The sequence below is a fragment of the Squalius cephalus genome (assembly GCF_949319135.1).
Source record: "Squalius cephalus genome assembly, chromosome: 18".
NCBI classification, from domain to species: Eukaryota; Metazoa; Chordata; class Actinopteri; order Cypriniformes; family Leuciscidae; genus Squalius; species Squalius cephalus.
This window is the reverse complement of record NC_137139.1, coordinates 26,406,798-26,434,000: the sequence shown is the minus strand read 5'-3', so window position 1 is coordinate 26,434,000 and position 27,203 is coordinate 26,406,798. Positions and strand designations below refer to the sequence as shown.

The 27,203-nt window shown below is 38.3% G+C and overlaps 1 protein-coding gene across 1 annotated transcript in view; it reads left to right on the top strand.

Moving 5' to 3' along the window:
- The first annotated feature begins 20,469 nt into the window (after positions 1–20,469).
- Positions 20,470–27,203, top strand: part of itga5 (integrin, alpha 5 (fibronectin receptor, alpha polypeptide)) — a 50,247-nt gene continuing 43,513 nt past the window's right edge. Inside the window, exon 1 of the mRNA XM_079850145.1 lies at positions 20,470–20,864. Within this exon, the coding sequence (XP_079706271.1) occupies positions 20,668–20,864 (197 nt within the window). The 5' untranslated portion in view covers positions 20,470–20,667. The remainder of the gene's footprint in view (positions 20,865–27,203) is intronic.

Here is a 27,203-nt window from a genome sequence, read left to right as displayed (position 1 = left end):
TTTAGTTCTAGGAACTCCTTTTGGAGGAACTAATTTAGAGTTCCAGAGTAGGGTCTAAACCAGCACTATAGGAACTACCAGTGACGTTAGTATGCACTGATTGGGCGAACGCACGCAAAACACTAGCACCCACCATTTTTAAAAACGCAGTGTAAACACACAGATTATAGCCTATACATTTACTCAATAGACTAACTCTACAAACATGGAAAACATTGATAGATGGGCCTCTCAACCTTTACGCTAAGGAGAAAATCCAACGCAACTTTAATCGGACCAAGCGAAACATCTCAGCGCCATCAAAATAAAGGTCAGCTGTGCCGTCAAAATTAAAGTCACAACAACAAGCTCGGCTTACATCACTTCAGAGTTCCTACGGGCGGTTGCGAATTCAACCAGGAAAATGTTCTTAGGGGAATCATCGTGGTGGCTAGTTTCTAGAACTAAGTTCCTAGAACTACCCGGTGCGAAAGCCCCTTTTGTGAATGACGGCATCACTTCCATAACCTTTCTGCGGAGTTCTTTGTACATAGATTCCATGTGAGCCTGATCACTGCTGGCCTAAATGCCTTTGCATAATGAATAATGGAGGTACAATTTATATAATTTAATTACTTCTAGACTAAAGAAATAAGTATAAAAACTGTCAAAGAACTCAGGTTTTTTGTGCTTTCAACAGGTGGTCTGTTTGGAATTTAGTTAAATTTGCGGGGGAGAATAGCAAGGGAGGATAACTTATTTCTTAATTTTACAGACATAAACTTTGTCATGAAATGTAAGTGTCTGTTCTCCAACAGTTTTCCAAGGCACTGCCATGACTGAAGAGAATTTCCCACAGAAATGCAAGGCCTCATTATATTAGACCTGGACATCCTCCAAGGGATGTGAGCATTTAAGCTGACATTCACACCCTCCCTGAATTTGTGAAACGGACTGTGGCATTCACATGCTCTCACGTAAGAAAACATTGTTTTTTTTCTTTCCCCATTCACATAGACATTGCACAGATTGATTTGGTCAGTGCTTCCTCATTATCATATGACCTCAGCAGACATACTCAGACAGACAGCAAGCAGATCCTATCTCTTCCAAACACATACACACTTTGTCAGCCTCGTTTTTCTCAACACTCATTCCCAGGAGCAATGTCTCACAGTCATTTCTGTAGGAGACCCGTCACTAGCATGAACATATGGACATTTCATTATTCTGAGCGTGTGTGTGTGTGTGTGTGTGTGTGTGTGTGTATGAGAGAGAGAGAGAGAGAGAGAGAGAGAGAGAGTAACTAACCAGTTTCCTCCATCAATAGGAGTCTGTCTCCAGCATGGGGAGGTGGTGATGGCTTGGGCAGTAGGGTTGTAACGTCACTCACCAGAAAGATTGTGGGAACTCTTTTTTTCTTTTTCCCTACAGTTGAGTCGGTCATTGTAAAGCAAGCTAAATCAGGTCTCGTGCCGACTCCCCAGGTAAGGGTCTCATTAACTCAGCTGGAAACTCGAGAACTAGACTCAAGAATTACTCAAGAACAAAATGACTTTGCTCAGGTTTACACAATGGAAAAGACATACCCACCCCTAACCAGTCAGGTCAGGGTTATGCTCCCTCCCTGAAGGAGGTGAAACAGTGGTTCTGCTTACACGCTCTTGCTCAATGTTTAGCAGTGGGACAGAGCTTTAACAACTTAATGGCATGCAGGGACCTCTAATGGGGTAATTTAAGGATAATGTAGCAATCTGACTATTTCAGCCATGCAGCCACTGTTCCCCTACTCACCTATCCTTATGTCACCCCTCCTTAATTCATATCAAAGAAACATGTGTTCAGGACACACCTGGAGAACAGTAGGGCTTAGATAAAGCACACCTGTGGAATTCAACATCTTCACCTGCTGGGAGAGACTCAGGAGCAGCTACCTTCCAATTCCCTTTTCTTTCGATCGGTCCTGATACAAAAAAGAAAGAAAGAGAGCATTCATACAGCTCAGTGTGTTTTCTGGATAGACTTTTTAAAAAGAGTTTATAATAAAGAAATATTGCTGGTGGTGTGGGTGGAAATCATCTGGGTTTAAGGGTGTTGTTGTTATGTAAACATTCTCCATAGCAATGATCCTAACTACATAAAAAGTGTAGAACTCCATGAAAGCAGCAACTTAAGTTCAACGAGATTCAGCTTAGAGTACTAAGAGCTTCTTATCAAACGAGTAGGGACATCTCGATATTTGAGTGCGTGGTTTCGCAAACCCATGCGCAATGTGTTTTCAATCAAAAGCTCCTATTTCTCGTTCTCCTATTCAGCAAGTTGCTGAAGTAGAAGTGAGAATCTGTCTCCGTCTTGTATGGTTTTTGTTTAATTTGTCTTATTTTTTCTTGCCTATCTTAAGATTTGGCTCATGTTGCATTCCTTAAGTTTTTGGGACACTACCCAGATTTAGTTCTTAATATGTGAACGAGTCCTGCATACACTTTCTTAGCTCCTCTAGGCAGCGACTACATTCAAAGGTGTAGGATCCAATGCAAATAATAAGAAATAACAACTAGGTGACCTAATCCTCCCCACCGTCACGTTCTCCAGCCTTCCCATGCGTTAATTCTGTAGCAGTCAGCACTGAGTGCACCACAACTGAGAGAGATGGAAGCAATTAGGGCCATAGGAAATCACGGAACATTTTAAAAGACTGAGCTCTCAAACGGTGGGATCAAAGCAACTCCGTCTCGTGCCTGCCAAACCATTGATCAACTGTTTGAGACTCTGTGACACATGTGAGATGGGAGGTGATGTGAACTTGAGCATGGATGAGAGGATAGATTGCTTTACTGTGGTGTGATCTGCTGTTTGGGTGGGGAACCATAAATGCCAGATGATATTACAGATGATGGAAGAACCTAAAAGACATGAATTCGAAGACTTAATGTAGATGTTATTGGAGGACAAACTCTACACTGAGCTGAACAGGACAAAGGCGTACCTAGTTCTTGTGGTTGCCCGTAGTGACATGAGTAAACCTGGCTGGCCACCAGGTTTATAAACTCCCTGATTCAGATCTCCCCAAGTCCCTGAGTTATTGTTGCAATGAGCTTTACATCATGCATCATATCTCTCTCTGTAAAATTCTTCCCTGAGTTGGCCCTATCTTTTACAGTTTCCAATACTGTTCACGTCATAAATGAGTACTCTGGGCCTTCCCAAAATCCCCAGCCTCAGCTCAGGGTCTACAGCCAGAACATGGACAGGATGGGTTAGCCAAGAGTGTGTGAACGTGTACTCACACCTCACAGATTCCAGCTTAGCAACCAGCTTGCTTACACACCAAACTTCCAGCTCACTCACACGTTCCGTGCTCCGGCCAAGAGTCTAAATATTCTGTTGGGAAAAAGGGAGGGTGGTGTGTGTAACTGTAGGGGGCTGGGAGGCTTCAATTGGTGGATGAGACAGAAACAGGCGGGGTCTAAGCAATGACGGATCTCGTGGCAATGTGAACCGCCCCAAGGGGCGCTATGCCAAATCATTAATGTAAGCCAGACCTCTGGCAAATGGGGGAGCATGACTTTTCACAGCAGAGGAAAAGAAATGAAGGATATACATAGAGGAGAGAGGAATAGTAATATGGGGTTCCTCTTGCTTGCTGTTTGCCATTTCTGAGTGGAAATCACATGCTCTAAAAGGTCATGTGGCAAGAGATCTTTACCCTAAAGTTTATTTCTCTACCTAATCCAAAGTTTTTCCAGACAATGTCACAGCTTGCCTACTCTTTCATGGCTGGAACAGTTGAACCTTTGGAAGGGAAATATGAGGTTGGTGGGATGTAGATAGGATGGCAGCCAAGTCCGCTCTCTCATGAAGTGGGACCTTACATGATGTTATGCTGTCAGGCTCAGACGTTGGCTAGTACTTTAGACACCCAGTTTGAGAGCTATTTAAATCTTATCTGCCAACATGCCAAGGTGACTGTGTGGAAGTTGAAATGAAGGGAAGTGGGTTCATAGTATACTGGCCGAAAGTAGTCATACTCAGGGCAAGGAACGGAAAGACATAGTATGTGAGAGGCAAGCAGTGAGTGTGTAAATATTTCAAGCCGTAAATCATATGATTCATAATCATTTGTTTGTGACTCATATTTCCCAAGACGTTTCAGGGGATAGAACCCCCTCTCTCTCTGAACTACCCTGAACTATTATAGTCAGCTGTCATACCAGATAAAGCACAGCATTCAACTTCCAAACAACTTCATGTGATCCTGTCTGAATGGCTCCAGTTACCCAGGCCTGTTATCAGCAGATCTGGGATTGCTTTCCTTTTCTGCTATTGAGATCATGTCAGAACAGACCCCACATCAACTTCTCTGGTAACTTTTATATTAGCTCTTTTGTGTTGATGGGGGGGATGATGCTACCACAGGATCACTTGATACTAGCGGTCAGGAATTATATAGATAAGCTGAGAACCATGTCTGTGTTCTGTTTGAACCTCACACTCATTGCGGTCATCATTAAGTGCACTTGAATCAGCAGTCTTAATAGCCACAGGCCTCTGGGTAATATTCAGTCCAGTGTTTGTGAGAACACAGATGGCCATACAAGGTGTTTTCTTGGTCGGTCTAGTGTAAACCGTCAGATGTTAGTGTGTTTCCCTGATGAAGGACGACGAGCTGATTCACTCGTAAGAATAGATGTCTCACATCCTGTGCTCAAAAGCGAAGAGCTTTTCTGTTTGCATGAGACTTTTCACATAAAGGTTATGTTTGGCAATAAAATGATACAAAAATGATCCTTCAAATGGATTACACATACAGCATTCAGTGAGTTTACAATAATTTAAAAACAAACACTCACAAAACTGCGCATGTAAACAGTCGTAAAGCATACAGACCTCTTTTATAGTCTCTCAAGGTTTACATGCTAAAGGAAAAATGCAATATCTAATACAAAAACAGCTCTCTCACCTAAGCAAATAATCTTAAAATATTTTTCGTACTGCGTTAAAAAGTGCTCTTGTTCTTACTCAGTTTACATTAGCTGCCAATGGAACCCCTGTTACACATAGGCCTTTGTTAGGCGTTAATATACTGAGAAAGTCTACTTCTTGTTCTTTGTTCATGGCTTGTGCTGTTACAATTCTCCACACAAGGAATTAAGGTACAAAGATTTGAGAAGTTGTCATCTTTTCTGCTATGATTTTGTGTACTGGTGGATGTCTTCAGGTTTATTTGTCTTCTATTAAGGTGTCATTATCTCTAAAGTAACTGTGGTGTATTCTCACTGGCTACCAGCTGGTCTTGTTTATTCTAAATCTCTAAAGTCAAATAAACATAAAGAGAGCATCTAAGGTGAACCGGTCCTCTTTGAAAGCCTTGATGATTTCAGCAGGTTTAGAATTTACCAGGGTTTTTTTAACTGGTGTCTGCAGAAAATGTTATATAATAAATTGTGCCAACATTGTGAATTAACATAGCAAACAAGTTAACCTGTGTAGATCTGTTGGTTGGTCTCTTGGTCTTCTTGGGTGTTTTAGTGCAGCAGAAAACACTAAAAGACAAAATTAGTAGAGTAGAGCAGCACATGCCACAGTGTTAAAGAAACAACACACATTGGGTTCACTATAGTCTATCTCTCAGCAGGAAAAGCAACTGTCTCATCATTTTCCAGCTGCCTGTCAGTGGCTAAACACATTCATCAGAATGTTTGTTTTGTTTTTACGTGACATTCCTCTCTCCGATATGCCACAAACACAAACTTTTCTCAGTCAGTCCTTCTTCTGGGAAACGTGAAGATGAGCAGAGGAGATTCTCATAGTAGCAGATGTTTGCATGCATCTTAGAATCCCGTGTGGTGTCAGACTCCCTGCGGCAATCCAGTGAGCTGTAAACCAAAGCCGTGTGTCATGAGAAATGGTCAGCAAACATTGTGGAGAGGAAATATGCCTTAAAGAGGGTGATTATTTAAATATAATATTTGAGAAGCTTTCAAATGATTGAAACACATTAGTTTATAGACAGGCAGCGATAAACAAGCTTCACCCCATGCTGCTCAGATCTGTACATCATGTACCATAATTTTCAACAGGGCACCTTATAAAATATGCCTTTCATTGTAAGCACTGGTGATACAACACACTCTCCACAAAAAACAAAAACACAGCAACATTCCTTTCCACAATAGCAGGAAGTGATGTTCCTGTAACAACACATATAGTCCGGATTGAACGCCATAAATGGTGCACACACAGTGTCCCAACGGGAAACTAAGGGTGCGTTTACACGACAACGATGTACTAAAAACGGAAAATTTTGCGTACATCCAACTCCATTGTCAAAACAATCCCTGTTCACACGGATCCGCTAAAACGACTAAAAAGTTTTATTATTCATGCCAGGCCAGTAGTTGGCAATGTCACTTTGTAAAGAGAAACTACCCGCCTATAGACTAAACACGTAAAATGCATGCACATGACGTCACCGTTTTCACAAATTCGCGTTTTTGTAGTCTACACAGAAGCGATAACGGTACCGTTTTCAAAAACTTTGTACTTTGAAACCTGTTTTCAAAAGTTTGAGTTTTCAGGCCCCCAAAACACCGTTGTCGTGTAAATGAACGGCCAAAACACATATTTTTTTTCCTTTTTTGTTGAAAACGGTGTCGCGTAAATGGCCCCGTATTCCGCAAATCTTTCTTGGTCAACCAGCCTTACCAGAAAGAATTTGTTGGTTGATAATGCTGGTCCACCAGCTTGATCGGCACTAAACCAATGCTTACTAGCATAAACCAGTTTGGACCAGCATGTAAAAGGCCCTTCAAATCCAATGTTTTTGTATGTTCTATACAGACAAGAAGCTGTTATGGATAACAGCTTTGCCATCACAGGAATAAATTCAATTTTAAAATATATTCAAATAGAAAACAGGTATTTTAATAATATTTCTCAATATTACTGTTTTTACTATATTTTTTATTTAAAAAATGCAGCCTTGGTGAACATAAGTATCTTCTTTCACTAGCAAAACTTTTTGAACTTCTTTCAAAATGTAATGATTTGTTTAATTATCAAAATTTTTGTGTTGTGTAAATAATCAAAATAATTGTAGGTTTGTCCTTGTAGTAATAATCAACAATTATCAGGCAATTATGTTGACAATTATCCTATAAATTGCAAGCATGAATATGGGAACTTCTCAACAGGTGGAGATGCCACGACAAATGGAAAATGAACTGGCAATATTAAGGGTCAGAATATCTCAAATTACCAGCTCAATTCCAACGGTCAGCATGCCTTGGACTTCTCCATTAAAAGTAACATCTTACCCCTGCCACAAGGTTGTTTGTGAAGACAACTGTGGTTTATTTTCACAGAAACCCGACCCTGCGAAAGAAAAGAAGTGTAAACCATGCTTCATCAGTCCTGCATTTAAGAGCCACTCCAAAGTGACTCAGTTTAACTGTCTAACTGAATAAACAGTCCACCCTACAGATATGCAAATATTGTAATCACATTCACAACCTTTATACCATCTATATAAGGTACTCTTCTGTATGTCACCTTATTTTCCCTGGAGAGTTTTATTGTGAGCATAGTCTTATAAGGAAGATCCTGTCATATTCTGGATGTCAGAGAGCGTGTTACAGGACTATTAGAAAATGCAGTGAGTCACTCCAGAGAACACTGTGTTTCATTGGGCTGTTATGATGCTCCAGACTATGGACATTTTTATGTGAGTGCCAACAATCTAGCTCACCAAAAATGGCAGAACCATGACTGCAGAGGATCCAAGGAACAAGTATAGTATGAGATCAAATACAGAGCATTAAAGAATGCTTCAGAGCCAAACGCAACACACAGAGGCTGTGTGACCTAACAGCGGCCTTCGGTTTATATAGTATTCAGTTTAAAATTGAAATATCACTGATTTTTTGTTTTGTTTCAATCTTAAATTATGAAGATAATTTTAAAAATATGAGTTATAAATATAAAAAAGAAGCTTAGTTCATGGTTTCATGTTCATGATACTGTTTGAAAATTATTTATATACATTTTTACACAAATATGATTATCCCAGTTTCCACCACAACAAACAATTTTGCCACTAATAAAGTTTTATTCTAGTATATGATTCAAGGCAACAGGATCAGTGGAGAGCTTGAGATGAAATTTGAGATGTCATGTGTGAAGAAAACAAAGACACAAATCACTTGTGAACAGAATATTTATACTGTGCATAATTTCCAATCATTCCAATTGTAATTTCTTATGCAAAATTTTTGATATTGCCTCACCCAAAAATGAAAATTCTGTCATCATTTACTCACCCTCAAGTTGTTCCAAACCTGTATGAATTTCTTTCTTCTGCTGAACTCAAAATATGTTAATTTGAAGAATATGGGTAACCAAACAGTTGAGGGGCCCCATTGACTTCCATAGTATTTTTGTTTCCATACTATAGAAGTAAATGAAGCCCATCAACTGTTTTTCATACAGGTTTGGAACAACTTGAGGGTGAGTAAATGATGACAGAATGTTCATTTTTGGGTGAATTATCCCTTTAATATGCAGAAGTCAGCCATTTCATTCCAAAAATGCTTAAAAAGCCATTTCCGCCATTGTCATTTCCATTCATATCATGTTGTGAAAATGACTCATGGCAATCTTTCATAGTATTTTGAGTATCTTTATGTGTTAAAAATCATTTAGTTTGACCTAATCGTATTAAGATGCCTCCATAATTGGCGTTTTCATACTGAGGACTCTGAATGGCAATTCATTGAGTGTGGAGAGATGTATGGACTACAGCAAGCAATACTTTTGAGCATAATGCTTCTATGTTTAGAAACCCATGAATGTGGAATAACTGCACTTGTGATCTGTTTATTTACAGTATGTGTGCATGAGTATGTGTGTCGGGGGTTCAAGATAGAGGGAACAGAGTTCCCCTGTGGCATCCCCCTAAAAGCCTGATTTACTGCCTGTCTGGGCTGTGCTCAAGAGCCCTGGACGCACACACATTCACCCATACTCTATATTTTTTCCCCGTTGGGCCTCATGCCTGCCCCCGACTTGGTTTAACCCAATGAGAAAACACAGGAGGGGGTCAGAGGGTCACCGTTACTCTAAGAGACCAATGGACAGAGTATAAGTAAATACTAAATTGCACGCTTGGTAGAAGAACGTCAGTGGAGCCCATGAATGGAAGCTGCTTCTGTATTGTTCTCTGTCAGTGCATAAAAATACCGTTTGCAAAATGAATAAATGTAAATATCACAAAAAAGGTTTAAGAGAATTTTGTTTCAGTCAAACGAACCCTGTTTAAAGTAAGAATTTGGAAAATGCCAACTATGTCATTAAGTGTTTGACTCAATTGCACAAATTCAAAGGAGCTCATTAGCAAGTGACCAGAGATCATTATAAGATTAACAGAAACTTTACAGGACAAAATGTTCTCATCTTTAGCTTAAAGAGAAAAGTAAACACTAAAATGAGAGAAAAAAAAAAGCTCTGTTCCAAAACCTAGCGTGCTTCCTTTCAGGAGACTCAACAACTAAAAAAGTTATTCTAATGGATTTTGCCATTAACATGTTAATCTAACTACACACTTTTTACATTAAAAACAGAACAAATATTGGGTAAACAGTCTATTTTTAAATATACTTAACTACCTTCAGAATTGAGTATTTTTTTATTAAATAAATATGAATAAAGTAAATGCTATTACTGCTTAAAAGTTTGGGGTCTCTAAGATTTTTTAATGTTTATAAATTAATTCTCACTGAGGCTGCATTTTTTGACCAAAACACAGTAAAAGCAGCAGTACTGTGGAATATTATTACAATTTTTTTTTTTCTATTTTAACATATTTTAAGATTGAATTTATTCCAAAGCTGAGTTTTCAGCACCGTTACTCTGGTCTTCAGTGTCACATGATCCTTCAGAAATCATTTTATTATGCTGATTTGCTGCTCAAGAAATTTGTTTTATTGCTATCAATGTTGAAAACAGTTGTGCTGCTTAATAGTTATGGAAACCTTGATTATTATTTTTTTAGGATTATTTGATGAATAGAAAGTTTAAAAGAATAACATTTTATAAACTTCTGTATATAAAACAAATAACTTTGGTAACATTGTAAATGTCTATACTGTCACTTTTGATCATCTGAATGTATCCTCCTTGCTGAATAGAAGTATATAAAAAACATACCTTTGAACTGTTATATTTCTCTCACTTCGTACTCCATCTTGAATTGCACAATGCATTCTTGCCTTCATTACTTAAAGTCCCCCTGTAGTCAATAATTTTATCCCTTAAAACTCATATTTGATCACTAAAATGACATATTTAAATGTTTTTTCCTTGAAAAATATTTCTTCATGCCTTAAAATAGATTGAATGTAACTCTACACCCTTGCCTCATTTAGTATACGTGGTTCTATGAATACACAAATTAGCCCCGCCTCCACTCACTCACACCAGCTCAGAGATCCACTCGGTGATGATCACACGTTGACCTGATTGGTTACAAGGTAGTTTGTGACGTCAGAAACACCAGCGATTTCAAGGCGCGTTTTTTAGTCTGTCTTTGGTTCACTGCAGTTTTAAGGAGAAAATACTCAGCAATGGTGTTGACTTATGAATTTGCACATGGTTTGTCTTAAAGCACATTAAAAACACCATATAGGACATATAAACAACATTAAAGGTGATGATACACACAGGTCAACTTTTTGAGCAATGTTGCTGGGCAATGTTGTCGTCAACGGGCAACCAGATGAGACACGGGGCCCACGACCGATCTAAATTATCCAGATATAAATGTATTGCCCATTTTCAATGGGAAAGTGCCCAAGCAACAATCGCTCGGCAAGATTGCCCAGCAACATTGCTCAAAAAGTTGCCCTGTGTATCATCACCTTAAAAGCTGGATTTTCACCACTGGGGGAATTTAAGATACATATGCTGCCTTCCAAGATACATGTAAGTTTATGTCAGCATAGTATTTATCCTTTGTGATGGAAGACAATCCCAGAATGCATTGCACAAGCTAAGTCAACTTACTACGTTTTGGAAAAGACTTTGCATCAGGAAAGCACTCATGATAATGTCTATGAAGGCAGATCGTTAAGTTTGGGAACAGTTTATGTTAAACTGACGTTAACTTAAATGTTTGCTCTAAACATGCTCACCCTCTCACCTCTGCTGTCTTGTGGATTTAAGGTGACCCTGAAGGCCTTCACGTAGATCTTTTTACACTTTCTGTCAACATACCCACTCCAACCTCCTTCTGTGAAGTGATGTCACACATTTTATGTGATCCCTAAACATGCATGTAAAATGGGTGACCTGCTCAAAATGATGGTAAAATCTTAATCATACTATCATGAAGTTGCATCTAAAATGTAGCCATTTTCATCACCTAACTTGAAATTGAAAAGAATATATGAACAGTATTTGCATGAATGACAACTGATCCTATGCTAAGGCAACATAAGTGCGTTGTAAATGCATGGTGGGATGTTTATGTGACTCATTAGTTGTCTGGCGAACTCTGAGCTGGAGTTCAGTGCAGAATACTACGCCTCATGTCTCAGTGTGGGATCCTAGCGGATGTGCATTAAACACAAGCACGCGTCGTGAACCATTTTGTGGCTCTTTAAAGAAGGTTTGGGAACAATACAATCTTAGGTGTCGTCTTTGAGCGGTTTCCTGTGGTGCCAGCCTGTGTTTGGAAAAGAAAATAGCACAGTGAAACTTTAGACACAACAGATGAGAGTTAGAATACTTTAAGACAAGGGGTCAACTGCATGTAAACACTGTATTTTCTGTTTTCTAAATTTACAACTTCTGAACTTGACCCCTACCCTGACAAGCCAGACACACATCAAGATGTTAGGTCTGGGAACACACCATTGTCCAGGGCTCAATCCGAGGGGTGGGATAAACGATTGTATTTCAAATTCCCTCTGCACGCAATAGGAAAGCACTACAACCAACCAGAGTGTTTTCCCACCAGCGGAGCTAGCTAACTTTTGCCGTATCCGGTCGGCAAAACTCCGAACACATCTTCCTTTTTTAAGAATGACTTTAGTGCCGTTCTTTGTTCTTTTCTCAAAGAAAAGCTTAACTCCAAGTCTTCCAGAGATGCGGCCAAAGCCAATCCTCTGTTCGCCAGCAGCAGCAGCAGCCATCTTTGTTTTCAAGTAGCAGGGAATTCACGCGGAACCGTCACAACTCTGCCGTCATTATGTTAAGCCCGCCCACCGACTCTGTACACGACGTGATTGGCCTGACTAGAGTTTGGTTTTTCAAGCTCGCAAGCCATAAAATGCAACTAACCATTTAATAAAAATAAATAAAAAGGCCTATCCATTTATTTATTGATTGATGGATTTAATGGGATAGTTCACCCAAAAACTAAGTGTCACTAAAAAAGTGTTGTCATCACTTACTCACCCTCAAGTTGTTGTAAACCTGTATAAGTTTCTTTCTTCTGTTGAACTCAAACGATAAAGAATGTTGATAACCAGACAGTTGATGACAGTCATTGACTTCCATAGTAGGAAAAAAAAAAAGTCAATGGCTACCATCAACTGTCTGGTTACCAACATTGGCCCAGTGTTTGTTCCAGATTTAGGCTAGTAAACGTTGTTAGTAATTTTGCAAATTGTGGGGTAGTTACATTTAAAGGACATATTTTGGTTTTCTTTTGCATGAGATGCAATTTTGATGCTGCATTCATCAATTCTGTCCAATTTAAAATGTAAATCCTAAAGCAAAGCCAGTTGAGAGCCACTGCCCTAGCCTGTAATGTAATGAGGTAATGCAATAATAACACTTGGCAGGGAAATATTTTGTTAGAAATGAAAATATGACTTAAGAAGCCAGCTCTGAATTTCTCCATATCTTGGTTTCTCAAATTACCTTTCGTGACTTATGTTCTCCGAGTACCAAAGAAACATTACAAGGCCGTGTTAATATCATACCTATCACCAGTAAAAAAACAACAGTGATTTCGGTGACCTTCTGTACTTTTAGACCAGAGTAATGAAATTACACAGTGTGAGAATTTATGAGGTCTGTAATGTTTCTCCAGGAGGACATAATTCTAATGAGCCTTTGAAGAGCAATGTAGTTCTGGAGCAAGTTACTCAGGGAATCTGAAAGAGGTCCAAGCAACACAAACTAAACATCAAAAAACAGAGATCAGAGCACCATCTGCAACATATGCTAAACTTTATCACGAACAAGTAAAAGGACTGAAAAATTGTTTCTCGTTCACAAAACGAGATTCACATTCATAAAATTGAGATACTTTTAAGATGTTTTGAAGAAAACTCAAAAGTCAGGGTGTTGCTATGCAGTTGCTAGGGCGTCCTGGGTGGTTTCCAGGTGGTTGCTTACTGGGCCAAGTCAAAACATATTTTTGCTTTGGAGGTCATGCATCCAAAGTCAAAAAACTATTTTTTTAATATACCGTGACTGCACAGTTTTGGTCTCTCTAAACTACTCATTTCCGTAAGCCTGCTCTGCCCTGATTGGTCAGACGGCCCAGTCTGTTGCGATTGGTCAACTGCTTACAGCGCGTGTTGGAAACGAAACGCCTATTACTATATCTGAATTTCAGCACAAGAGTTTTTCTCAGTGCTTGATACAGTAATACGAACAGGAACGATGCCTTCTTTTTTTCCCCCGTATAAATTCCATCACAAGTCCTCATTCATTTGCGCATCAAAGTGGATTTGCAGCTCTGAAAACAGCGTCTTCTCAACATGTTGATTACACGAACCAAACTCTTCCACTCCTCCACTTCAGCTACAACTACAGTTTTTGAGGGCGGTTCAAAGAAGACGTTGTTCGCGGGCAGCCAATGAAGACCATAGGCTGGCTTTATGTGCAAATTTGTTACATTGTTAAGTACTTGTAACTGTATTTGTTGTGTACTTTGATCTTTAAACCTTTTATATTCACAAACAGCTATATTACACACTGCATGAAAAGTAATATTTGAAGAGTTCAGATGCAAAAGCCTCTAAGTGCCATTTGAAATTTTCTTCTAGATTGATCATTTTTATCAAGCTCGTATATTTAAATTCAGTAATTTCACTTAAATGGCAATGAAAATGACCTATTATTGTCATTTAAGTGAAATTACTGAACTTAAATGTACAAGCGTGATAAAAATGATCATTCTAGAAGAAAATTTCAGATGGCACTTAGAGGCTTTTGCATCTGAACTAGCACAATAGGGGCACTTTAAATATGGCTCGGGTCAGGCAGTCTTTATTTTATCGTCAGCCAGACTGTACATCAGATCACTTTAAGTAATAGAACACCTCTTCTCAACAAACCGTGTGATTTGAGATATCATTCATGTAGCTAGCAGAAATGATTTATGCTTTAAAGTTTAATAATTCTGATTTGGGGTTTGTTGAGATATTGATCCTTTTCTTAGCATCACAAAAACACATCTGTCCCACTAGCCAAAATCCCATTCCGCAACTGAAATCAAAATTGACCCTATTTACTTTGTTAGCGCATATTACTAGTCTTGTGGTGAAAAATTTATCCACAAAAGTTAATACACAGAAAAAAATTGTTTGCCGTGGTAATCTTTAATCAAAGTCTGAAAAGTTACTTCCGGTCTGGAATGGCGTTCCTTCTCTGATGATGTAGGTTTGACGGCTTGGGTTGGGAAACGCTTAACCACTCCCCTCAAACCGTTAGTCTGTTATGAGCAGAGATGGAGAGGAGGAGCGCTAGAGTAAAACCCTGCCCTCCTTTTCACTGGGAAATACGTCACAACACTGGAGAAAAGTTGTTTGCAACTTCCGGTTCTCGCGGACTTTAAACTTGCATCCATCTGCTAACTCACAATTTAATAGGTAGTCTGCAGCTATCAGCAACATCAGGTCCCAAAACTTCCTCCCTTTCATAGTAAAAATGTTAAAGAAGCACAGAATGAGGGAAAGACATTCCAGTCTTTATACGTGAGAGAGGCAATAAGTTGAAGTAGCAGGAAGTGAAGGCAGGTCTTTACGTTGGAGGCATTTCCTGTCCGAGTGATGCATATCAGTTTTCTGAAGTTAGGTGAAGGGCTGTGTGACAGAGAAGGAGAAGGAACAAGAAAGCACACTTGATTGTGTTTTTAGATGCTGATAAGAGATTGAGAGATTAAGGCATTCAGCCAACACAAATGTGAACAACTTCACTCTCTCAGAAAAAAAAAAAAGAAAGAGCCTTTTCTTGTTACAACATCAAATCACTACCACATAAGAGTAATCGAGTGTGGTAGTATAAAAGGGTCTCAGTTTCTTGTTCTTGCTTTTGAAGTTTATAATATCTGAACACAAGGGATTTTCTGTCTCTTTCACTTTTTTCTTTACTAAAAACTAATAAATAATTAAATTATACATTTATGGAATGTTCAGGGTTTAATATTAGTCGTGAGGAAGCTGTCAAAAACATAAATAAATTGCATTTACACTAATGCATTTATAATGGAAATCTATGGGGCAATAAATTACTTTGGGATATAATAGCTCACTGAATTACTAATACATTATTTTTCTACATTTTTACAACCTGAACTGCAGGAAATTATATAAATGCACTCATACATAAATAAATATATATATTTTCTGACTAAAGGAAAAAATGAGACAACTTCACTGTTTACATAAGCACATTTTTGTACAGAAGTTTGCTATAAGTGCTTTAATAAAACAGCCAGACTTACTGAGGGATGAATCAAAATGATTGTTTGTGGTTATTGACAGCGTAGCATGATAATGCTTAATTTATTCATTTAACTTAGAAAATTCCTGCATATATTTAATCTATGTAACATACATGCTAAGATCAACAATTGAAACTAAACATCACAATGTTAAATGACCTTGCAAGCGGTTATACATTAAAGTCTTGAAATTAACCACACATGATTTTGGCACCATGTGATTGTGAATGTCACACCTGTGTGTATATATCCATAAATGCAAATGAGTATGAGTATAATATTTATATGCTCTGTCTTAAAACAGCTCCCCAGCTGTTTGGAGTACAGCATGCGCCACTCACACTATTTTTGTTGTGCTCACTATTGGTTGCCATGGCAGCATTTCACAATGTCACAATGTAAGTATGAATGTCCCCCACCTAGAAATTGGAAAAATGGAAAAAAGTACTTGATTTTGAAGTGGAATCAATTAGTCCTTTTTCTGTTTAAAACCTCACAAGAAATCTTAACCTAATGTTGTTGTTTCACTGGAAACTTTAGTCTTAGGCTATTTTTTTTTTTGTGCTCAGTTCAATTCATGTGATGAAAAAAAAACCGTGTGTGATATCCTGTCAGATAAAGTTTTTATAAGAAGTGCTTTTTTTTCTGTAGTGTGACAAACCTCAAGAGATGGTCTAGTGAGACACAGATTTTGCAGTGTCTAAACTCAAAGACTCCTTGAATGTTGTCTAGACTCCAGTCATGCATGACAAACCTCTTGACTCAGAAGAACCAACTAGGACAGCAAATTTCCACAAGTCACTTAGCTACCAAATAGTGATCCATCACTTTCTGTATAGACACATACTCCCAGCTCTTTAAATATACCCATGGCATTGGGAAAACTTAAAGGCATAGTTCACTCAAAAGAAATTCTTTTTGAAACATGTACGACTTTCTTTGATCCATGGAAATTTGCATCTTCTATATAATGAAAGTGCATGGGGACTGACAAGCTCTTAAAACAACAAAAAGCAAATCATACGACTCAATATTAAAAGTCTTCTGAAGCCATATGGTACCTCTGTTTGAGGAACAGACTGAAATTTAAGTTTGTGTTAAATCCTGTGGTCCCCATTGACTTTCATTGTATTGAGCTTGGACATTCTGCTATAAATATCTCATTTTGTGTTCCACAAAAGAAAGAAAGCCATCGTAGATTGCAAAAATTTTCATTTTTGGGTGAATCCTATCCCTTTAAGCCATCAAACCCTGTGGAAAAAGAGCACATATGTTCAAAGTAGCCTATTTGTGTTCTCTTTAGCTATTGCTGGAGGGTTTTGGAAAAAAAGGCAGCATACCAACCTTGCATATGTTGCACCGCTAGTTAAGACATTTTTTGGCTACCTCCGCCTCTTGTTAATGCCCCTTCATGTATGACAACATCCAAGCAATATCCTACAGACATACCCCTTTGCAGAGCCCATGAAAAGAAAAGCTGACCCACATCCAGTCCCATTACCTAATCTTTTCCTGTTATTCTGGACAAAGGCCTCTCATACCATGGATTTAAAATGACTCCTTTACATTACCAATAAGACTTTCCTTTTGCATTTCTCTGGATGCTTTGATTTGTGGTGTGATTTGTGAAATGTACACCATCCATTCTCTTTATGTTGCCAGATGTTCAGGTGCACAGCTGATTTAATGTGTTACTGTTTAGTGTCAAGAATTTAGAGTCTCTCAGGTAATAGGGAGGATAACCGTCAGGCGTGGAGGGCCGACTCACAGCATGACTTACAGATCATGTAACCATTTATCTCTCTCTAAACTGTATATGTTAAAGTCTCTCTGAGGTCCTCAAACTTTTGACCCTTGTAGTGTCAGCAGGATCCATAGTATATGTAAGCATCACTCTGAATCAGTATCTACATATGACAGAAATCAAGTAGGTGTAAAAAAAGGGCAGGACAAAATAAAACCAAATTGCAGGTGGTGTAACTTTAGAGGTTATTTCATGAGAAAATAAGTTAATTGTACTATGAAAACAGCAACTTCACTGGCCCCGCCCAGTCATAAGAAGTACAACTACCACAAGAATTGTGAGTTTATGTGCTTGACGCTACCCTTATTTATAAGAATAATATAATAGTTACAACACCAATTAACTACAATAAAAAAATGTAAATTTAGCATGAAAATGGTCACGTTTAGCATTTGTGCCTTGAAACACACAGCATTATTCAATGTGTTGACGTAATTTCCACTAAAACAGGAAGACAGGGCGGGACATATCGATCAGCTCCTCCCCTTTTTAAAAATAGCCAGTAGCGTTTAGTTTATATCACAGCTCGGCCAGAGCCATTGAGCTCGGTAAAGCCGCAGTTTCCTCCTAATCTCTAATCGTTTCTCCTCCTAATGTCCTCCATCGCTTTAAAATATAGCATTCTGTGCAGAATTCAATGGGTCTGATACGTTTTCTGGTCTGCGCCGACTCTCGCATATAATCCGCTCTGTGCTATTATGTCTCTGGACCGGAGCAGACTGTGTGAGCACTGCGGCAGTTTGGGTGACACTAAGGTGAAATCAGACTTAATTCGCCCCAATGGAAATCATTACACTGTCTGAATCGTTCCCTATCCCCTAAATAGTGCACTATCTGCCATTCACCATGTAGAAAATAGTAATTGTTTGAACAAGTGACCGATTTTATCCGCAAGTTCAGCGTCTGTTTATAATGTAGGGGGCGCTTTAGATTCTAGAGAGCATTTGATTGGACAGAAAATCTGATGAGAAGCTGAAGTGCAGCATGATCAAAATTGTTGATCCATATTGACAGAAGTGAGAGACTAAGTTTTGAATGCTCATATTTTATGCAATTTTTTTCATTGTTTTGGAGCACACTATAGATAAAAGTAACGCTAACATACTAAAAGCCAAAAAAACTTCAATTTTGATTTCATGGGGACTTTAAAATCTAATTAACTATTACTCCCAGCAAACACAGAATGGTGGCACAACTTACCCAACATTCTAACAACGTTTTACAACATGAGTTGCTTTAACTACATTGTGTGGTGAAGGTTGTTACAGCATTGCGCAGTGTAGTTTGAGAACCACTCAAATCGGTGATGGGATGGGATGGGAATAATTTCCACGAATCAGTTCTTCAGAAAGAACCGTTTCATATAATGATTCAGTGTTTATTTTATTTTATTCTATTGAATGTCAGTCACATACAAATAATAAACATGACAATAATCCAACATATAGTGTAAAAATATTAAACAAATATAGACTAGGCCTACAACTAATAGAAAAAAAAGAAGATTCAGTTGTTGTTTGGGCCATGACCATAGACTGTATAAAACAAGGCCATGACCCAATTACGTGGTCGCTATCAGCGATCTAAACATAAAGCATAAAGGGATTTAAAAAAAAACAAAAAAAAAAACAACCTTTTCAAGTTTTTAATAAAATATTATTTATTGAAACCACATCTGTTTCGTATGCATGTTGATAACTCAAGGTTTTGTGCATAATCGGATAGGTTTGAAAGTGACTCATTGATTCAGTGAGTTGACTCGAGCATCGCTCTCGTGAACGAATTGTTGAGATTCGTTTAGTGAACTGGTTATTTAAAAGTTCTTTGAGTTCTCAAATCGGGCATCGTTTAAAGAAATGGACAATTATTTCTTGAAATACAGATTATTGCAGCAACTGAGTTTGAGAAAGAGGAAGAAATTGTTTGAAAGTGTTGCTGTGGTCCGACAGCTGTGAGCTCCCCCTTCACACCCTACTTTCCCAAATAGAAAGCTTCTGGCGAGTTCCCTGTAGCCATACAGCCAAATTTGGCTCCCCATTTCAATCCCTTGGGCAGAGGCTGAATCAACTAAAACAACATTCTAATTCCAGTCTGGAGTGGCTTTTTACAGCTCGCGAAATTTCCCAGCTCCGTGTGTCCTGACGGTGTCAGATCTATAAATGGAGATTGCTCAGTGTACACGCTTGTAGGCTATATTAAACATCATTTCTCCAAATTAAAACACAGACTCACGTGCGGAATTTCTAGTAGGCTATTGCTTCAATACTTCTGTGATGGATTGACAAGCTTTATCAGAATATAGCGTCTATAAACTCGATGCCGAGAAGGTTCATGTTGAAGGCAACAAGTTTGGAAATCGTTTTTTGGAGGATAACGGACTTTGCAAACAGGTCTTTCGTTGTTTAAAAGGTTAATCATTTATTTAGCTATCTTTGACAACTATGCAAATAGTCCTTCAAGTGGACAGATGAACTGTTGAACATGTCACAAGTCTCACTTTTCTCCGTTTCTTGTTTAGTATTCTTTTTTATTTTATTTGTAAAATATTTTTGATTTTATTTATTTTTGATTTTATTTTAGTGAACATGATATTGTATCAGTATAAAAAAGTAGGCTACACAAGTAAATATATATATATATATATATATATATATATATTTTTTTTTTTTACAAAACCATAAATACCCTAAATTTAAAAAAAAAATGTGTAGGCTAATGTGTTTGTATAGTTCACTATTTGTCTCTTTGCTGTACAGCCTTTTATAGCCATTTTATCCTGCTGCTTTTGCAATGTATTTCCCTTCATTTGATGAAGTTATCAGTCTCAATATTGTACCGCTCTATTTCCCCACTTTGTGAATTGTGCTTAGCTCCACCTCTATGGGAGTTTGTCACGAGTGGAAGAACTGAACCTCCTCCTCCTAATACCCCTTCAATTAAGCTTGAGGGAGGACGCAGAAAGGAGAGAAGGGGACAGATAGACGGAGGCGCGTATAGAGCGCTTGGAAAAATAAGGATCAAGCTGATACACTTCATCCGAGGCATGAGATTTGCGTGAGGCAGCATCTTCAGGAGGATTCCGTTCAAGTGCCCCCTTTTGTTCTGAAAGAAGTTTAATAAAGAAGTGGATTGTGACATAACGATTACAATGGGTTCCAAAAGGCACCGTTCAAAGATTTCAGCGTCTTCACACAACCCGAAATGCTCTCCAATGGGACTTTCACTCTTGATTCTTCTACCTTTGTCTGTTGCCTTCAACTTGGATGTGGAGAACCCAGCGGTGTATAACGGACCCAACGGTAGTTACTTCGGGTACTCGGTGGACTTTTATATGACTGGGTCAAGGTAGGTTTCCTTCTTTGATTTCACATATTGAATTTGAAGAGGTTTGGCGTGCATTCAAAGAAAATTACAACTAGACCAAGTTCACTGATCATTACCCACCATAGAGCTGTTTAATATACGAAATGTATTACCATTTAAATTCTATTTAATAACTTTAAATGCCAAACATCACTGTTGATAGGTGTTTTGTCCTCCCTGATATGCTGTTCATCCTGATATTACTGTATGTATGTAATTTTTGACTCATATGCACTTTTATCTTAAAGAATTAGAATGGGAATTAGAAATTAAAATGTATTGACACCTTTGTGTCCTCAGAACAGAGTGTTTTACCACAGTATGAAGTACAATACCATAGTATGAAGGGTTATTGTCATTCAAATCCAAGAAATGTAGCCTATACTGTCTTATTTATCAATGTGATGAAAAAGACTAGGCTTTCAACCAATGGTCTCTGAATGTAGCTTACTCCATGGGTCCATAGAGAAGATATAGTATGTCATAGATGGACATTTTTAACAGTTAATTGATTTATAACTTTCTAACCAATGTTTTTTGATATATGTATTATAGTAATGTTAGCTAATGTCCATAAGAAGAAGAATAAATTCATTTGGTCCCTGGGTTGGCAGAGAGTTTGGGTTGGTGGTCTGGGTCTGTAAAGGTTGAAAACCATTGTCCTAAATTTAACCTACTTCATTCATTGATTCAGTGTGTTTCTCTTACATCATGTACAGTCTCCTAGAGCTCACTGTTAACACTGACCAGTCCAAGGGGCAATGAAACCAGGGGTATCCCCCAACTGTTGTTTACAATCCCAACCCAGTCTGTGCACTGCCATTTAGGCTACATCAAAGCACATCACCACAGTTGGGGAGCGACGGTCCTAAAAGTGTGGTTTAGTGTTTGTGTAGTGCATGCCTGAAGGGTTTGTGCATGTTTACATGTGAGCGGATGACAACACATGTACCTGTCAGTGGCATCGCTGGTGGTTTTTCCATTTATAGGTCGTCACTAGTGGTTATTATGATGAAGTCACAGTAAGGTACCGGCTCTTCTCAAAAGGAATGCAAAGATTGCCCCCCATAATTATCTCTGATTGCACGTGTTATGGTCACTTAATGTCTTCTGCATAATCTAGCATGAGAATCTCCAACCATTCAAAGATGACCTTTGCTAGATTATGTGGGGGGAAAAGCCAAAAGTTAAATATCTCTGATCTGTAGTTATCTGCTATGTGTTCGTTTTAAACTTTTTTGTTTTAAGTCACACAACTCACTTTTAGAGTTTCAAAGACAAATTTAAAGTGATGCTTCATTTCTCAGCTAATATCCTGATTAACTGCTGATTCTGGGTGATATCTTTCATGTTAAAGGAATAGTTTTTAAAATTCTGTAATTTACTCATGTTGGCAAAAATATGTATGACTTTATTTCTTCAGTAGAACACAAAATAAGATATTTCGAAGAATGTTTTAACTGTCTATATGATAAAACCTGAAGGCATCCAAAAATAACATTGGGCCCCATTAACTTTTAATATATGGAAAGTACACACACATTTTTCATAATATCTTTTTTTGTTATCCACAGAGGAAATGAAGTGCCATGAGTAAATGACAGATTCATCAGAACTATCCCTTAAGTGCTTACTGATTAGTAATATTACCCTAGAAGTGAGTATGAGGTATAAGGTGCTTTTATATGTACCCCCCAAATACCGGCAGTCTGCCTTCGGCACAGTTTTGAATGGAGCAACAGTAATCGTAAATATAATCTAGCTGTGATTGAAAGACCATATGATTACCTTCAGCCCATAGATATTATCTTGGCATATGAGGTGATAAATCCAAGGGGAAATCACAGAGTATGAGGCATGCCATTCAATCACACTGCTGATCTGTTGGGTTTCCCTGCCCTTTGGCTGCATTACTCTCTTTTCAAGCTGTAGACAGCTGCGCAGCACTGTTCGGACTCCGAGGTATGATTGCAGTAATAATCAACTCACTCATGCCCTGACTAGAACACGCCACAATCAGCCATCTCCATCTGTGTTTGTCTGCTGGACTGTGTCTGGCCGTGCACAGCTGTAAGGGGCTTTAGTCAGAGTGGGCTCACGCTGGCTCTGGTTTCTCGGGGGTGTTGTTTTCAGGGAGCCCTTTCCTTTCCTCTAACATTGCTCACCTTCTCTAAAGCAGACCCTCCAGCTTTTGTTTGAGTCTGCCATAGGGTGTCTGTCTGGCATAGATGAATTTCAGAAGCAGCGGATGATTTAGAGCATGACGGATGGTTGGATGAGTCAGAGGAGTGTGTGTGCAGCTATAAGCGTGTGGGTCTCTGATGATGTAATTCGGCATGATATTTAAACTCCTCACCCTCTATTCCAGTCTAATACTCTAGACTGTACACCCCCCCCCCCCCCCCCCACCACCACCCACTCCTATACGCAGTATATTGGCCTCATTCTTATGAACTGTGAAGTCATGGCAAGAGGCAGCTCTCTCAGCAATGACTTCATCTGAACTTTTCACTCCCGAGATGTCGTTGTGGAGGAGGATGGATGGGCCTCAAAGTGGAGGCTGAGTGAAGGGGTGAAAGAATGCACAATATCAAGAGTTTTCTTCCCAGGCGTTTGATAGAATGTGTATTTCTAAGTTTTCCGGTGCTGTATGTGATAGATGGTTGACTAGTCGGCCATTCTGCCCAATAGCTGTCTATGGGCTATTGAAAATGACTAACTGATCCAGATTTTTATTTTTATTTTTAGCTTAAATTTTTACCAATTTTTTATTTAATTAAAAATAATAAGTGAGTCATATTATTTTATCCAATTTAAAGCACCACTGCTATCAAATGCATCTTTTGTAACAATTTCACCAAATTCACTAATACAAGACAATTAGTCTACAAGACTTCAGATCGTCTATGCAGTAAGAATTATTTCATTGCATTCTATTTGAGGTATTTGGTTTATTTATTTGTTGAATTTACAACAGTTAGCCAGCCTATTTAATGGCTATGCATTTATTGATTTTATTATTTGTTTTAAATGTTAGTGTATGTAAACATGTAGACGATCATCTTTGACCCATGATTCCATCCTTTTGTCTTCCAGCTAGTTGTGAACATAAGAACATGTCCTGGAAAACCTCATTGGAACCTGTTTCCTAGCTGCGTTTCTCAAAAGCATTGTTAGCTTAAACAGATTGGTGCCAAATGCATGGTTTCTACAATCTATTTAGACTAACAATGTTTTTGGGAAACGCAGTCCTGAAGTGCATCCATATTATTGTGTGTTTCAAAAAGTAGTGGTTTGATTAACATGTATTTTGGTAAAATCATTGTCAAATTGGGGCAAAAAAAAGCTTGTCTACAGCTTTGTCAAAAAAAAAAAAGAATCTGGTGTCATGAATAAACTCTCTGTCTTGCATGTTCTCTTTCATTCTCTTGCTCTCTATATCTTCCTTTCTGACAAAACATTCACTCCTCACTTTGTTCACAGACTCCCTGATAGTCTGGCCTCAAAGGGGCATGTATAGGTCTGAGGAGAATAGCACTCCTTGGCACGCACTAATAGAATTAGCTAGTGTGCAGACCACCACAGAGAACTGCCCGAGGACAGGGTTCACGATCTTGGTGTCAGGGGGCTCTACAGCTATATACATGGAAGAGAAATTTATGGTTCTTGAACGTTGAGAGAAGAACAGCACAAGTCCTATGTTGGGGCCTCCTCCGGATGGTCTGGTATATAAACCTAATTTGTCCTGAAGAGTTGTGACTCGATGTTAAAAGTCCCACTTGTTCACTAGATTTGAGCTGAATTGAAATGTCTTCTAGTTGATTATTGCAACAAGTGTCTCCTTGTATATGTTCTCATCAGAGATCCAACAGTTTCTATGTCAGTGAAGTTAAAACTCTTCTACCACCACAAATGGTGATGTGCACCACATTCCTCAGTCTCTGTATTCTTTACCTTTGGATAAGAAGATGATCCTCTGTACTGTGAAAGGGCAAAGATCAGGGTCTGGATGTAGGGTTGAATGTCAGAAAACTAAATAGCTTTATTTGAAATGTTTATATTGCAGAAACAATAGAAACCGAATACCACCCTCTCTGTTCCTGCTGGGATTTGCGTGGCTCCGGATGATGAGTGTTGTTTTCAGAGAATAATGTGTGACTATGCATAAATTCCTTTTGTGTTTATGATGTTCAAAAAGATGTTTTTGGTGTTTGATGATTGTTGGCGAGCATTTGAAGCTTGTGGTTGAATCCAAGGAGCTGGACTGTCTGCATTAGCAGCCAAAGGCAACAAATTTACAGCCACAATGGCAGGAATATTACTGTAAAAACATAAAAAACTTTCTCACCTGCCTCAGTGTATTTTATTACCCGAAGATTCACAAAGTTGAGGTTTACCAAGTTGCGTTGGCTATCAAAACCACAGGGTTTTCTCTGATAGTGAGGAAAAAAAAAGGGAAAGTAAGTTCTTTAGATAAATTATAAAAAAAAAAAAATTAAGAATATCCCTAAGTGCAATTCTTGAAAAAAATTCTAAAGTCCTGATTGTATACCATCTTATTTGTGAGGTTGCCTTGTCTAATACAATACAACAAATTCGAAACTTTACACTGGTAAGTTTTAACAATATATTTGTCTATCTATTAACCTTTAAGTAGCAATCACCTCACAATCTTTTGTTTCTTTTTAATTTTGAAGTAGTAATGTGTTTTATATGTAGCTAGTGTTATGCTGACATTCTTAATATTTGAAACAACCCAATGAATTAATTAAACATCTTGCCTTTGAGGATTTAAGACATGTTGAAGGTTATCCGAACCTAAAGTTATTTACGATTATTTTAAGAGCATTCCTTTCAAGAATTTGAATTCTTCTGAAATTTAGTCTTAAGAACAAACTTAAGGAGAAAGATAAGAACATTCTTAAAGGATTAGTTCACTTTCAAATGAAAATTAGCCCATGATTCACTCACCCTCAAGCCATCCTAGGTCTATATGACTTTATTCTTTAAGGCGAATACAATCGGAGTTACATTAAAAAATGTCCTGGCTCTTCCTAGTTTTATAATGGCGGTGGATTGAAACCAACAGATTAAAGCTTGTGCATCCATCCATCGTCAACAAACTCCAAACGGCTCCGGGGGGTTAATAAAGGCCTTCTGGAGAAAAACAATGAGTTTCTGTAAGAAAAATGTTAATATTTAAAACTTTATAAAGGAAATAAATAACTTAAAGTGTAAAGCGTTACGTATGCGAGTAATGCAACGTATTTCTGATATTTACGCTACACCATGACGCACTACGCTACTTCTGATGTCATAAATTTCATAAGTTGCGCATTAGGGGCAAGTAGACTGCATATGACTGTTTGCCCTGAATCTAGAATTTTACTTTGTAACATGTTAAATATGAATATTTTTCTTACACAAACTCATCGTTTTGCTTCAGAAGGCCTTTATTAACCCACATAAGCTGTTTGGAGTTTGTTTACGATGGATGGATGCACGTTTTTGAGCTTCAATCTGTTGGTCGCAATCCACTGCCATTATAAAACTTGGAAGAGCCAGAATATATTTTTTTAATATAACTCCGATTGTGTTCGTCTGAAAGAAGAAAGTCATATACACATAGGATGGCTTGAGGGTGAGTAAATCATGGGCTAATTTTCATTTTAAAGTGAACTAATCCTTTAAGTAGTATTTTGGGGAATACACTTTTTTTTGTGTTAAAAAATAGTTAAAGAAGAATCTTGTTCTTAAGAATGTTTCATGAATCTGTCCCTGGTCTTGTATATATAGAATGGCATATTGGAATTGCAAGATGGTTTGGCCGTGATATAGAGTACTGTAGGTCATCCTCAGCTGTGGTCATCATTCTCACGAAGTTTACCCTCTCTAAGAAGGTCATTGATAGATCAATATTTACCTCAGACCTTGAGCTCAGTTTGCCTTTGCTAAATACAGAGGACCCACTTTAGCTAAACCAGGGTTTCGTCTGCTGTTTATCATTTCTACTCTTCCTCCTTGGATTAGGCTGTCTGTTGTCCATAGTCTTGCATCCAGCTGGATATGGGTGTGTGTACATTGGCTGCCAAGCTATTCTTCACCCAGGTTCTCCCTACGACGACTAGTGTTTTCCATGGAGTCGGTACAATAGAGGCCTTTGTGCATTGGTTGAAAGGTTTGCTGTTTTCAGTAGCAAAACTTTTCCATGTGACTTAAATCTCTATTTATTTATTCATGTTTTGGGCTCGTTTGCTTCATGATAAAGCCTTGTTTAGCTCTTTTGGCTTCATGACATTTGGCTCTGATGGTGGTGTCAAT